At 31.4% G+C, this 15983-nt stretch overlaps 1 protein-coding gene across 7 annotated transcripts in view; it reads right to left on the reverse strand.

Moving 5' to 3' along the window:
- The window catches only part of PIBF1 (progesterone immunomodulatory binding factor 1), a 242338-nt gene that overhangs the window by 55515 nt on the left and 170840 nt on the right, over positions 1 to 15983 (reverse strand). For all 7 annotated transcript variants that reach the window (XM_063102846.1, XM_063102848.1, XM_063102847.1 and 4 more), the window contains exon 14: positions 4735 to 4837. In XM_063102846.1, coding sequence (XP_062958916.1) covers positions 4735 to 4837 — 103 coding nt within the window. The remainder of the gene's footprint in view (positions 1 to 4734; positions 4838 to 15983) is intronic.

A 15983-nucleotide genomic window follows, 5' to 3' on the forward strand; every position in this document is an offset into this window, starting at 1 on the left:
TACAAGGGTACTTCAAAAAGTTCATTAAAAGATAATATGAACTTTTCCATGAACACTTTGAACATCCCTCATACATGTATAAGTAAAATGTATGACAAGAGTACAAAGACTGGGGGGGACAAATGGAAGTATATTGTTGTAAGGTTCTTAAATTATATATGAAGTAGTAAAATGTCACTTGAAACTATATGATGGTAAGTTAAAGATATATCTAAAGCAACAACTGTAATAATGAAATAAAGAGTTTGAGATAAAATGAAATGATAAAAAATATTCAATTAATCTAAAAGAAGGCAGAAAAATAAGTAAAAGGGGAAGAAAGAATACATAGGACACATAAAAAACAAATAGCAAGATGACGGATTTAAACATAAACATATTAATAAATACATTAAATTTAAATGTCCTAAAAAACTCCAATTAGAAGTCATATTTTGTTAGAAGGATGGAGGAACATATACTTTGCTAACACTAATCAAAAGATGTAAAACTTCTACACTGAGAACTAAAAATAGCAATACTAAGATAAATTTTAAAAGACCTAAATAAGAGTAAAGATATACAGTATTCATAGGTCAGAAAATTCAATATTATTAAGATATCAATTTTTCTCATTTCATCTATAGATTCAATGCATTCTCACTCAAAATCACAGCCAGCTTTTTTGATAGAAATTAACAAAGCAGTTATAGAACTCATATGGAAATACAAAGAACACAGAATAGCCAAAAAACTTTGAAAATGAACAGAGCTAGAGAACCAATATTATTTGATTTTAAGATATCATAAAGCTATAGTAATCAAGATGGTGTGGTACTGACATAAAGACAGACAAATAGATAACTGGAACAGAACAGTCTAGAAGCAGACTTACACATAAATGATAGACTGATTTTTAACAAAGGTTAAAAGAGCATCAGCAAATGATACGAGAGCAGGTGGGTTTCAATACGCAAATACATGGATTTTCAATCTATAACTCCTATTCTATGCAAAAAGTAATTAAAAATGGATAACAGACTTAAAACTGTGAAACATATAGAAGAAAATAGACAAAACAAAAAACCAACAAAACCATAAATAAGAAACCCTGTGACCCTGGGTTAGGCAAATATATTTTAGATACAACACCAAAACCAAACTTGATAAAAACAACTCTTCAAAAGACATTGTTAAGAGACGGAAAAACAAGCCACAGTGCAAGAGAAAATATTTGCAAATCATGTATCTGATAAAAGACTTGTGTCTAGAATATACAAATTATGCTCAAAACTCAATAATAAGATGACAATCTGATAAAATGGACAAAAAATGTGAACAAACACTTCTCCCAAGAAGATAAACATAGGGCAAAGAAGGTCAAATGAAAAGATGCTCAACATCATTAATCATTAGGAAAATACAAATTAAAATCACAATGAGATTATCACTACACATCTATCAGAATGGATACAATTTTAAAAACTGCCCATATCAAGGCAAGGATGTAGAGGAACTGGAACTTTCATACACTACTGGTGGAAATGTAAAATGGTACCAACATTTTGGAAAACAGTTTGGCAGTTTCTTCAGATGTTGAACACACACCTACTATATGATCCAGCTATTCCAATCCTAGGTATTTACCCAGGAGAAAAGAAAGCATACGTTCATACAAAGACTTGTATACAAATGCTCATATAAGCTTTATTTGGCCAAAAGTGGAAATAACCTAAACGCCCATCAACAAGTGAATGGATAAACAAACTGTGGTACATCCATAAAATGGAGTTTTACTCAGCAGTAAAAAGAATGAACTATGGATGAATCTTGAAATAATTATGCAGGGTGAAAGAAGACAGATCAAAAAAGATTACATACATACTGTATAATTCCTTTCATATAAAAGTTAGCAAATGCAAACTAATCTATAGTAACTGAAAGCAAATCAGTGGTTGCTTGGGGACTGGGATGGGGAGGGCTGAGACAGAGATTTTGAAGGGACACAAGGCAACTTTTGGGGAGATGTACGTGTTCATTACCTTCATTTTGGTGATAGCTTTATGGATATATACATGTGTCTAAAGTTATATTGTACTATAATTTAAATATGTGCAGTTTACTGGATTCAATTTCACCTCAATAAAGCTGCTACAAAAAAAAGCATTTGCTTTAATTTTGAGTATTACTTAGCATTATCATTTTGGCAATTCATTTATGTATAACCTCAGACATAATCTGAATAGCATGTAACTCAATGGTAATTCTAACATTAGTTATTTGATTTTCATCTGTGTATTAGTCTCAAAAACTCTAAGCTGGTTTAAATATTTAACCCGCTCCAAAGAATACAGATCCTGAGAGAATTTCCTTCTCTACTTTTCCAACATCTACCCTGAATAGTCTATTGTTATAATAGCAGCCTAATACTATCATCTTTCAGCTAATTAGTTTATGTAATTATTTTCAATTTAAGCAATATAATTTTTGTGAGAGAGGAGAAAGTAAAATCCATGGACTATTTTAAATTAAATATTTTATTTTCCATCTGAAGAAAAAGTTATATACTACAGTCAACATAAATCCTTTAATATAGAGTTACTGATTCTTTCTCCAAATGTCTTATGAAAAATTTTCAAACATACATTAAAGTACAGAACTGAATCATGAACCTATACGTAAATGTTACCCAGCTTCAAGTATTATCAACATTTTGTGATTCTTGTTCTACCTATTGAGCTCTTTCCCTTTTTATCATGGAATATTTTAAAGCAAATTCTACGCAGCATATCATTTTATATCATAAATATTTAATTTTTAATTTTTATTTTTTCAGCTGGCCAGTACAAGGATCGAACCCTAGAGAAAGATCGAACATTTGGAGAAAGAATCAGTAACCCTATATTAAAGGATTTATGATGACTGTAGTATATAACTTTTTCTTCAGATGGAAAATAAAATATTTAATTTAAAATATTCCATGGATTTAACTTTTTCCTGTCTCACAAAAATTGTTGGTGTTATCAGTACCACACTCTAACCAACTGAGTTAATTGGCCAGCCCCTAATTTTTTCCCCCTATTATAAATATTTTATATTTAAGTTTTTTCACAATATAAACCACATCTTATTTTAAAACTGCTTCATACAAAATTAATTATACTTCATTATAAGAACACTTAATTTCTTACATTTCCCCCCAACAATTTATATAGGAGCGTGTGCACATTTAGAAATTCTCATTTCAATTAACTGAAGTGCTCAGGAAGGTTTTTTAAAAAAGTAATATAAAGATATACATATATATGTCTATACGTCCTTTAATATTCTATTTAAAAGATATTTTTGGTAGGTTATTATAAAATTAAAATCAACACAATTGACCTATATTAGCAAACAGAGGTTCATTTGTTTCTTTAGTTATTCATTTATTAATCTTTTCTTGCTTCCACCCATTGGTGTGCTGGTGTTAGCTTACAGCAGCTTGTGAGAGCTAAATGGTAAATTTTTAGGAATTTTGTGAGCTGGTTGTTAAACACAACCATTATTAAAAGTTCAATTATTTGAATTTATAATAAAATACATTTTATTAAAAACAAAAGGAACAAATACTAAAAAACTCATTGATTTAAGTTGTTTTACTATTATCTCTGCTCTTAAGTTTACGTACATTTATTGTATCTGTATGGTACAAATGTAATGGTGTGCTGCTGAACATCTTTTCTCTACTCTGTGTTCAGTAATGTCATGCAGGTGGCCTGAAGTTAGTCATAGTGGGAATATTTATATCACAGATACATGCAAATGCTGCAAGTAAGAGCCCTCTCTCACATTCCTCATGGAAAGCTGGTTGTTAACATTTACCAGCATACCACTGTGTCCACCCTGAACATTAACGATGTGCCAGGACTGCAGTAATATGAAATATTTCTGTTTTTTTTGAAATTTGAGGATACAGATCCTCCCAATGTTACAGTATTAAAAACACCTTAATAGAAGACACTGTAAAGATAAAGATGAAAAGTCCTTAAGAAAATAAACAAAGAATACATTGTATATATTAATAGTATTTAATTATGTCTTAAAAATCCTCTTATGACAAGATAAATAACGTTAAAAATTTTAAAATATTAACATAAAGAAAACTTGTTATGCTGAAGTTCAGGAAATAAAAGGAACACTAGTGAGGTGGTACCTTTGGTTTTGTTTTATGACAAATTTCAAAAGTACGAAAAAATGTAATTAGATATTGATTTAAAATAAGAAAAAGATTAAAAGTGATATGTAAAACATATACATATTCTTTAAATTACATACTATAAGGCTAAGGAAAATAAGAAATATAAACCTGATGTTTTAAGTGTATACCAAATGAAGTGTGTTTAATAGATAAGTAATTTTTCATCACACGCAGAAGTAAAAAGTAAAGCTATTTAAAAATAAGGTATTAGTGAAAAAGTTAAAATGTCACCAAAATTTGCCAAGCTTGTTTTGCCAGTTTATATTCTCAGAAATCAAAGCTTTGTCTGTCTAGTCTGCATTTATACTTAGTTTGGCATTTAATCTCCCTTCTTAGTTTTGCCATCCACTGTAAGTTGTTTTATAAGGCCTTAACAATCAGTTTCATAAATTGTGAAATCATTTTGTATTAGTAAACAGTATATTTTAAAACTGCTTAGAAAATAAACAAAAGAGTTACAAAGAATTAATGAACACTGATTCTTTATATACACTTCTCTTGTTTAAATTATTTACCTCTTGTGAAAGCTGTGTTACTTGGTCCTTTTGATGCTCCAGGTCTTTTACAATCAATGAATTTTGTTTCTCTAACTGAAGCACTCTCCTTGCCAAGTGGACACTAGGTGAGTGAAATGAGAAAATTAATGCTTACAAAAGTGGAATTCTATATAAAATATTCAGAATGTGTTTGTGTGTTTGAGAACTGACTTACCATTTCCTAATAATACTTAAATATTAACAGAAAAAATATGGAGTCAAATAATATTTTCAGGTGCCAACAGTGAAAGACCAATACACCAACAACTCAGAATTTTGAAAGTAACAACATTAAAATCTTCATAACAGAACTTTGATATATTGATTACTACAGTAATGGTTTCTAGTCTTTGCTATAAAAGTGGAAATTGCATTACACTTGCTTGAAAAGACCACAAAACAGCAATTTACAGCTTTTCTCCAATTTTATAAAATTTCCAAATTAAAAACAAATTGGGAAATTAGTTCAAATATTACGAACAATAATATAATAATAAGCTTGCATTCTGAGAGGCAGTTTTATCTCAGACAACATAATGCATTTTATATTCAACACAGTTGAATAGGTTTCCTATTGAAAATGGAAGTGGAAAAGATGTGTAAAACTTGGAGAATGTCTGTACTAAAGGCAGATTCCTTATTAAAAGAAATCACTCCCCCGATGATCTACATTACTACAACTTCTTGTACTGACCTTAACGTTAAATGTGAAATGTCCCAATTCTACTTTTAAGAAACAATTTTAAGGAAAAAAAGTGCTTTGTCTATAAAATCATCCCTTCTAACCATTTGGGGGAAAAGTGGCATAAATTTTAAAGAACTACTAATTATGTTGAGAAGACATGTTGCTCCAAAGATCCTCTCTGTATTTTTAATAACTTAAAAATTTTCATATGCGAGTACTTCAAAGAGTTCGTGGAAAAATGGAATTAAAAGATAATACAAATCTTTCCATAAGCTTTCTGAAGTACTCCTGAATTATCAAATTTTTATGTTCTATATCAGTTAATCTATTAATTTAGTCTGTGAATTGCAGAATCCATGGAATCCAAGAAGACAGGATGTTTTACAATGAAAAGAAGTAAGATATCTGCTCTAAATAAAATTATAGAACAGAAAGAATTCATTTGCTAATTCACAAAAATGAATGCAGACAGAACTCTGAAAATAATGCTACATATCATCTTACACATCTATTTCTTTTTTTTTTTTTTTTTTTTTTTAAGAATTCTTTTTTTTTTTTTTTTTTTTTTTGTCGTTTTTTCGTGACCGGCACTCAGCCAGTGAGTGCACTGGTCATTCCTATATAGGATCCGAACCCGCGGCGGGAGCGTCGCCGCGCTCCCAGCACAGCACTCTACCGAGTGCGCCACGGGCTCGGCCCTTACACATCTATTTCTAATAACTCATTATTCCAAATAAAAAAGGTGATTTCTGGTAAAAGTTTATCTGGTGAATTGAGTAGCTTGTTTAGACATAAGATTTTGTCTTTTCAACTTGTAAGATTTTGCTTTAAAAATCAGTTGAAGTTAGAGATGGAAATACAATTCCCATTTTTTCATAACCATTCTTTTTTCACGAAGCAGCTTTATCCTCATTTAATTTTACTGATATGCAACTTATCTACTGTAATGTCCACCCATTTAAAGTGTACAATTCAATGGTTTCCAGTATATTTACGGTTGTGCAACTATCATTATAACCTAATTTTAGAACATTTTCAATACCTTCAAAAAGAAACTTTGTGCCCATTAGTAGTTACTCTCCATCCTCCCGGCCACCCACCTGCATTAGGAAATCACTAGTCTACTTTCTTTCTTTATAGATTTTTAAGATGTTTACAGTTTATGGCTATCCTGTTTTTCATTCCCCAATGTAAATAAATATACTACGTTCTAATATGACCCCAAAATAATAAGATCTCTACAAATAAAATAAATCTTAATGCTAGTTTTGTGTTATGTTTACATTTTAAATCTGTTGTTTCTGTTAACATGTTTGCAAACATCAGTATTTTATGTCATTAGCTGTTTTTTATTAGGTTAATTTAAAAACCTTGGAGCTATCTTCATTCACATTTTCGTTCTTTCTTTCTCACCCTTCAAGTATGTTAGGTGTCAGGTGTTTCATCTTTCTGTCTTTCACAAAACTTAGCATCAGGGTCTTCTGCACATGGTAATTTCTTGATAAATGTATGTTGAAGATACAGACCATATTTGTGCAATACTCATTATAGAAAAATGAACACAAATGCAATTACACAGAAATAGAGTTACGGATGAGATGAAATGGAAGACGAAGAGTGGCAAGAAAATAATGAGTTGCAAAGGTCACCAATTACTAACATTCTGGAGAAGATAATGACTTGAAGACATCAAGTTTAATAATATTAAATTGCTCATTTAGTTTGGATGCTTTTTGTTTTGTTTGAGAATTGCATAATGCTCTTATGCAGATGTGGTGATAGCATTTACCACTGCAAAATATCCTATGACATAAAACACTGATTGAAGAAATTCTTTGTGTTTTCCCAATTCTTTTTTTTAAAATTGAAATGTAATTGATTGTACATATCTGTGTCGTACAGTGTTGAATATCAATACTTGTGTGCAATAGGTGATGCTCAAATCAGGATAATTACTATATTCATTATTATACCATGTATTTATTTTTTGTGGCCCTTCACCAATTTCTCGCTAACCCTTCCTATCCCTCCCCCTTCCCACCTCTGGGTGGCCTCAGTTCTGTTCCCTCCTTTTTTGGGGGCTTCTTAGTGAGGAAAATCAACTCTAAATAAAAGAAATATCTTACGCTGTCTTGAAATTGCTCATAAATGTGCTCTATAGTACTCTGATTACTAGTTTATAGTACAATTTTATTGAGAAAAACTTTCTAGTAATAATGCTGATGGGAATGATTGTAAATATTACTATGAATACTGATGTCCTTTATGATGCATAGGATTATGATATGGAAGACACTGGTACAATTGATCTCCGATGTAAACGGTTCACATTTAAAAAATTCATTTCTAAGTTAGTTGTAAGAATAGCAGAACATATTCCTCATAGATACGTCAGAAATGGGATTAAGGTTCCCAGGTTGCCCTAAAACCTATTTAGCCCATTACCATAGTTAAAATAGAGAGAGAGAGAGAGAGAGAGAGAGAGAGAGAGAGAAAGCAAAACAAGAATAAACAATACTGTGAAACCTTTCATTAAAAGAGTATATTAGGATTTATTAAGATTATAAGGAATATAAAAGATTATATTAAGAATTAATTAAAAGAAATATAAAATATATGTAAGCACAAAGAATGCATCAAAAACAAGAAATAATTTTTTAAAGCATTATAACACTTGTGAAAAAACAATAAAAAAAAAATTAGCAGTTTTTTCTTGATCATGAGTATCAGTGACTATAGCAAAGCAACTTGAATTAGAAGAAACATACTCATTAATTCATTCAGAAAGATATTCATGAACTGGGGCTAGGTAGTTAGTTCGGTTGGTTAGAGTGTGGTGCTGATAACGTCAAGGTCTAGGGTTCAATCTCTGTACTGGACAGCTGCCAAAAAATCCCCCACAAAAACAAAACAAAAGAAGACATTCATGAACACTTTATTTTAACAAACATTTATTTAATAGCTGTAATCTGCATAGGCACTGGGATACATAATTTCTACCTGGAGGATCTAATAGTATACTGAGTTAGATAGAAAAACAAAAAAACACTGTAGTGTGCTAAATGTTAAGAAAATGCATGCTAAGAAGTGAAAACTAATACTGACTAATCTGGTAACGAAGCGGAGAAATAGCATTTTGGGTGGAGAGACAAGCCTAAGCAAAGGATGATCTGCTGAAGAAAATTCTAGGTAGTATGGTACGGATTGGTAAAATATACAGTGCAGGGCTGGCCCCATGGCTCACTCGGGAGAGTGTGGTGCTATTAGCGCCGAGGCCATGGGTTTGGATCCTATATAGGGGTGGCCGGTGCGCTCACTGGCTGAGCCATGGCGCAGACAACACTGAGCCAGGGGTTACAATACCCTTACTAGCCAAAAAAAAAAAAAACAAAAAAACCCCCAAGAAAACAAAAAAACAGTGCACAGTAAGGGTTGACGCTAGACAGATATAGATATAGATATTGGCAGGGATATATGATGAAACACCTTATATGACAAGCTGAACTTGGATTTTATCCTGAATTTGGTTAGGTGTGATATGATAAGATCTGCACTTGAGAAAGAATACTCTGTCAACAGTGTGGAGGATGGCTTGAAGAAGGAAGACTAGAGCCAATTAGAGTGGTATGGTCACAATCCAGACTGGTGGTCTCCAAAACTAGTTATGTGCAAACTAATCTGATGTAGTGTGAGAACTTTTGTTTATATTTATTTTAATGTCATATATGTTTAAGTTTTCATTTTCTGTGTAGGTTTTATATCATTATGTACATAATACAATGTGTTGTTCATATGATAGTACATGTATATAATCTATAAATAGAGTACATATATGTATACTGGTGAGTGCATGCTCAAGTTTTTTGCCAGTAGTGTTTCATACCAAAACGTTTGGAGATCACTGTTCTAGGTCAGCTTTGTCCAACAGACATATAAATGTGAGCCACACATGTAATTTAAAATTTTCTAGTAGCCACATTAAAAATAATACAAAGCCATTACCATACACAATATAAAAAGTTTTACTCAAAATAGATCAAAGACCTAAATGTGAGAGCTAAAACTACAAACTCTTAGAAGAAAACATATGACTAAACCTTCATGGACCTATATTTGGCAAAGGATTCCCAGATATGACACTGAAAGTACAAGCAACAACAAAAAACTTAGATAAACTAAACTGCACCAAAATCTAAAGATTTTGTTCTTCAAAAGACAACATTAATAAAGTAAAAAGATAATCCATGGGGTGAAAGAAAAAATTTCATATTACATACCTGATAAAGGACTTGCATCCAAAAAATATAAAGAACTTTTACAGCTCAACAGTGAAAGGACAAATAACCTAAATAAAGCATTCACAGTAGTGCCTTGTCTATAGAAACTTCTAAATAATTGCATACACACATCTTTGCACACCTTGCAATTTGATGTCCTAAGAAAGTATTGAAATAATTGGGTCAAAACATATGTGCATTACAAGTTTTCAGACATTCCTTGTACAAATTTAAATTCTGATGAACTAGAATGAAAGTTCTCTAAGGACAGGAATTTTTATTTATTTTATTCTCTAATATATCTTTAGTGTCTTGAATAATACCTCGTACAAAGGAGGTATTTAGCAATTAACTGTTGAGTGAATGAACTCTATAGAAGACCTCCTGTTTCTCATGTCCTAACTGACATTGAGAGTCATCAATCTTTAAAAGTTTTGGTACCCTTGTAAATAAACAGTAGTATCCTGTTTGAAATTAAATTTCTTTATTTGTGAGACTAAACATCTTGTTATATGTTTGTCAGACATTTGTATTTCTTACTTAATAAATTGATGTTTACGTCCTTTTCTCACCTATTTCAAATCTTACCTATGTGGTTAATTCTACTTTATATCTAAATTATTTAAAAATGTCAAGGCCCTCTACAATCTCACTGAACCAACCTTGTTTTCCTTAATGTCTACTCTACTTATCGTCCTAAAAAAATATCTTGTATATTATTTCCATTGTACTCTGTTGGTCCTCCACTCTGAAGATCTTCCACTGCTTTGTGAGCCCAACTTTTCCTAAAATGCTCCCTTCAAGTTCCACTTCTTCCATTTCTCACCATCCCACCTTTCACTGATCTCTATTCCTGTGATGGATGTATAGTCTAGCACACAATATAGCACTAAGTTATCTATTTTTGGATATTTCTTGATATTCTTTCTTGTATGTCAATCTTTTCTCCTTAACAGATGCAACTCATATAATGACAGGGGTCTTATCTCCTGTAGTGCCTAACAATAGAGCAGAACAGAGTAAGTACTAAATAAATACTTCTTGATTGATTTTGTTGTAAGTGAATTTTGTTCAAATGAATACACTGCTAGAAACCATATTCCAAGGTTGTAGAACCTTAACATTAAAGTACAACTAATGCTCAGCCTATAAGCACTGAACTAGCAATAAAAAGTCCATAATGTTAATAAGGAAAGAAGGCAAATGTCAGAGACACCAATTCACCTCTTCTATATTTGAGCCTCCTAAATCTTTAAATGTCGCATATGGGGAGGGAGGTTTTGGTAATGGGCCACAATAATCAACCACATTGTATATTGACAAAATAAAGTAAAATTAAAAAAATAAAATAAAATAAATGTGGCATATGTATTGCTTTGGTGATATGGTGGATATTGTTTAGAAATCTTAGAAAAATTAGAAGTGAGAAGAAAGGAAGAGAGTTTAGTTTAACTGAAATTTAAAGCAAGACAAATGAAGAATTGCTCAACTACAACTGAGTCTATGTCTCCTTGACACAATGCACATAACAGTAAAAACAAGTCCTTTCTAAGGTTAGAGTAACTACAAATACAGTCAGGGAAGATGACTCTTGCTAAAGGTTATTTCTTGGTATAGAATGTACTGAATTTCTCAAGAAAGCAAATCTTTTACAACCTACCTGTTGGAACACTAAAGCAGGGACAACACACAATACTTCTTTGTAATTATATTAATTGCCATGTGATTTTTACTTATAACAAAGTTCAACATCAGCTAGAAACTAAAAACACAAGTGCATGGCTTTATATCTAAGTATTAAACCAAAATTTCATCTGTTTCCTGTTAAAATTATTCCCCCAAAGATTATCTCTTAGTTCTCTCAACACTTCTTGACTCCAAATAGAGGTTACTTCTCTTAGATCTGTCAATGGCAATCAGTGCAGTACTTCCAATTACTACGTACAATTTAATAACAGTATTAGCCCAGACAATGTGGACATGACAGATCTCTATTTATATCTGAGATGTAAAAGCACAATGGAGGATTGATGCTCTGTCCTGAGCCGTTCAATATTGGTATGGTTCTCTTAGTATTATCAAAACTCCAAATAAATAAGTATATGTGAGGCATAATAATTAGTTACTTGTTCTGACACAAAATTCGGCTTTTTGATCTTTTCCAATTTTAGCAGATAAGAATTCTTTCTCTATTAGTATGGCATGAAAAATAGTTTCTCTTCTAGCACGTCATGAAAAAACACAGCATATGTGCCAGAAGGATTGCAGCTTCAGAAAGCTTCAGGTTGGTCCTTACACTACCTGTTCTATTAGAAATGTCTAAGGACTAAATAGTGGTCTCATGCTGATTACTTATATGAGACTTTCTCTAGTCTCTTCTATAGGTTTTACACTTTCAAATTTATCATGGAGGAACAGAAGTAGTTTTTAAAGGACAATTAATAAATGAATTAAGTACATTTTCCCCAAAGACCAAAATGAAAACTCATATACATTACAATAAAGATGAGGAAAAAAAAATTTTCATTATGCACAAAAATTTTCTAGTTTCCTCTGTTTTATTTTTTCTTTTATTATAAAGCTCAATCCACTGTGCAAGTTTCAACTTAAAGCTCTTTATAAAACTAGATAGAAACTAAAAACAAAAGGTCTATAGTATGCAGTAAATCTTACAGTTTGAAAGACTTAAAAACTTTCAGAAAAGTCTTCACATTCAGATCAGCCAAAACAAACAGAGAGGCACATACTAAGACCACGTTAGTGCCTGGGTGTTGCCCATTTAATGTGACAGGTTAAAGAGCAAACCAAAACATGTAGCCAGAAAATCTTGTTTGCTATTTTCAAAACAGTCATGACTGAAACAAAAACATTACTTCAGATTTTCAAGTCTAGTCAAGTTGCAAAGAGTCCATTTTATTTTAATCTATTTTAATTGTATAAGCCCTTTTAACTCTTCACAAGTGTGTCCAAAAAGAATTTAAAACAATATTTATTGTTCATACCTCTGTGAAACTTCAAAATGTAAGTAATCTTATTTTATGACTATAATGTACTAAAGGAGACATTTTTGGGAGTTATTTTTCAAATTAGAAAAATTAATTATGTAACTACTTAATAGGAAATTGGCATTATAATAGTCTGTTTTAAAAAATTGACCGATACCAAAGAAAGTGAAACTCAAAAGTAGTTTAAAGTCTAGCGGGGGGTGTCTCTACTAATTATTTCAAGAGGCTTCATTAAAATTTTAAAACAAAATTGTTTTAAATGTAAACTCAAATTGTGCCTAATGAAAGGTATTAGAACCCTGGCTTTTTCTCTAAAATTAACTATGCAACTTACTTTAAGAACACATTAATTGGTATAACAAACTAGTTTTTATTGAACACTTATTCTATGTCAGGCACGTGTGATAAATTTAACATCCATTTTCTCATTTTAATTTCATAATATTCCTTGGACAGCAACAGGCAACTAATGAAATTTTTGAAACGCTATCAAATTGATTAACAGCAATATGGCACTCAAAACAGAACTCCTAAAAATTAACGTTTTGAATAACCATTAAAAATGATCTTTTTGGATAAGTTCTAGTGGTATAAAGTAGTGCTAGGAATCTATAATTAGCAATAATTTACTGCATGCTCTCAAATGGCTAGAAGAGACTATATCAAATGCTCTCAACACAAAGAAATGATTAAGTTTTGTGATAATGAATATGCTAATTAACCTGATCATCAAACCTTGTATAAATGTACTGAAATATAACCCTGTACCCCATAAACATATACAATCAATACATTTCAATTAAAAAATAAATTTCTTTACAAAATGATCTTTTTGAAGAATATTCAATGATACAAGAAAATGTTCAGGATGAAATCCTGAGATAAAAATGTTAAAATACTAAATTACAGACAAAAATATCCTAAATATGTAAGAAAATATATGTATCTGCATAAATTTCTGATCATTACTTTGGATACCAGTAATTTCTCTAATTTCATTGTTTTGTTTGTTTTTTGGTGGCTGGTTGGTACCATTTTTCTAATTTTAGAAAATAGACATATTATTTTTATAATCAGAAACCTCCTTTCAATTAAATAAAATATCTTATTCTGGTTGTTAACTATATGAGAATTTAAATCAAATTTAGTATGACTGAAATATATCATGTAGTTGGGAAATAAGTTCTTTTGAAATTTTAATATGTTTTGGTACAGGCTGGTATATAATGAAATCTTTATCATGCAAATATTTCATTTACTGTTCTGACTGAGTTGTTTCCACTGCTTTAATTTCAAATGTGAAGGATTAAATACAGATTCCTTCAAAGACTATATTGCTTTCATCTTAAACTTAAAGAGAGCACAGCTTTCTTGACAAATATCCATTAAGAAATCAAATGTGGATTTGGCAAACTTTAGAAATGCATCAGATCCTAACCTGGGATCTTCTGTGCCATTGGTCAATTTTGTGCATACAGTAGGCACTAAATAAAAGTTGCTGCATGAATGGGTGAAGGAATGCATAAATGTCCTCTTCGGATATCTAGACTTACTCTCCCTTCACTCAGTTTAGATGACCTGAGAAGCACTTCCTCAAAATAACCTCCTGGCTCACCATGAGAAGAATGCCTGGCACCAGCTGGCAGGAGATATTAATAGCATGCCCATTAGGCACTTGTTCAAGGCACATAGATAGCTCAGTGATAGAATCTTTAGAAATATTTGGATAGTTAAGATTATTTGGAATATGAATCAGTTGTGGCTACTTACATCTTCACTCTAAATATTAAGAAACCAACTTCTATTTTCTTTAAAAAATAGTAAGGTATAACAACTACAAATGCTTTCAATTTTGGAAGGCCTTAGCATTTGGGGCTAAATAACAGAAAAATTCTTTTTTTCTTGTAACAAAGATTCTTTTGAAGGGTTCAGATACTAAAACAGAGAAGAGACTTTATCTATTATACTTCAGTTTTTAGTATTTAACATATCATTTACCATTGATAAAGAAGTCTCTTAACCATGAAACTGCATTCCTATTCCTCCCTAGGCAACATCAGACCCAACAAAGACATGCTGAAAATCACATCATATCCTAGGTCACCCATAGTGACTTTTTAGAAGGCTGGGTACAGAATAGTATTACAAATGATTTTTCAAACAGTACATAATTTAGAAATACCTAATCTTCACCAGACAGAATTAACCATTCCAGCTGCAAATTGATACTTTCTGTTCATTTATCCTTGATCTAAATTTGGCAGACATTTAACCAGTAAGAAACATAAGTTCTAAGCATCCTTTTGTTACTTCCTATAAAGTTGTCTATATCTTAGATCACTTAAATAGTTATAAAGACATTTTATTTTCTGAGCCATCACCTCAAAGTTTCTCCAAAAGTATCAGTTAGGATGGATTGTTTTTCTTATTTAGTGTGTAATGTCTCTAAACATCTAAATTAATTCAAATAAAAACAAGCAGCTTTGAATCCTCAAATACTCAGATAAAGAAATAGTTCTAGTAGGTATCTTGCACTAAGCTAGGTAGAGATAGCAGAGAATAAACAAGAATAAGATGCAGTTGCTGATCTTGAAGAACTTTCCATCTAGCTGGGGAAATTACCTGGCAAATGACAGCTAATGAAATAAGAGAAATGCTGTACTGTGTGGCATGGAGAAAATAGATGTTTACAGACAGAAAGATAATACCTACCCTCATTTTGGGTAGATAGGAAAATAAGGCTGCAGAGGTGGGGCCACATTATGGAGGGGCTTGGAAGTCTGGCAGAAACATTCAGATGTGTTGTGGCAGAGAATGGGGCAGTGAGATGTTTGTGCAAAGTAGGATGAATTTAGAAGGGAGAGAGGAATTTGGGAAAAAATCAGGTAGGTCAACTAGAAACCTGATTAACAGGGGTACAATTTTCTGTTACTGTACTTTTAAGCAGTATCTCATAAGATAACCACTGGATCTTCCAAAAATTTTCTTGGTCATCATAAAGCCTTCTACGATATCAATCAAAATATATATGCTACTTCCATATCACTCTCTCTCTCTAAAGTGTATGTCAAGGAATGTAGGCAGGTGAATAAAAAACAAGAAATAAAAAAAAGAGCATAATTAATTAATTTTAACCTGAAAATTGTTGATAAAAAGCATTTGTAACTCATCTGAAATTAACATGAAAAAATAAAAATGGTATCCTTATCACTGAAACTAAAAAATTCTACAAAAATTCTATTGTACACCTCTATCCTACCC

Source organism: Cynocephalus volans, chromosome 7, assembly GCF_027409185.1.
Source record: "Cynocephalus volans isolate mCynVol1 chromosome 7, mCynVol1.pri, whole genome shotgun sequence".
NCBI lineage: Eukaryota > Metazoa > Chordata > Mammalia > Dermoptera > Cynocephalidae > Cynocephalus > Cynocephalus volans.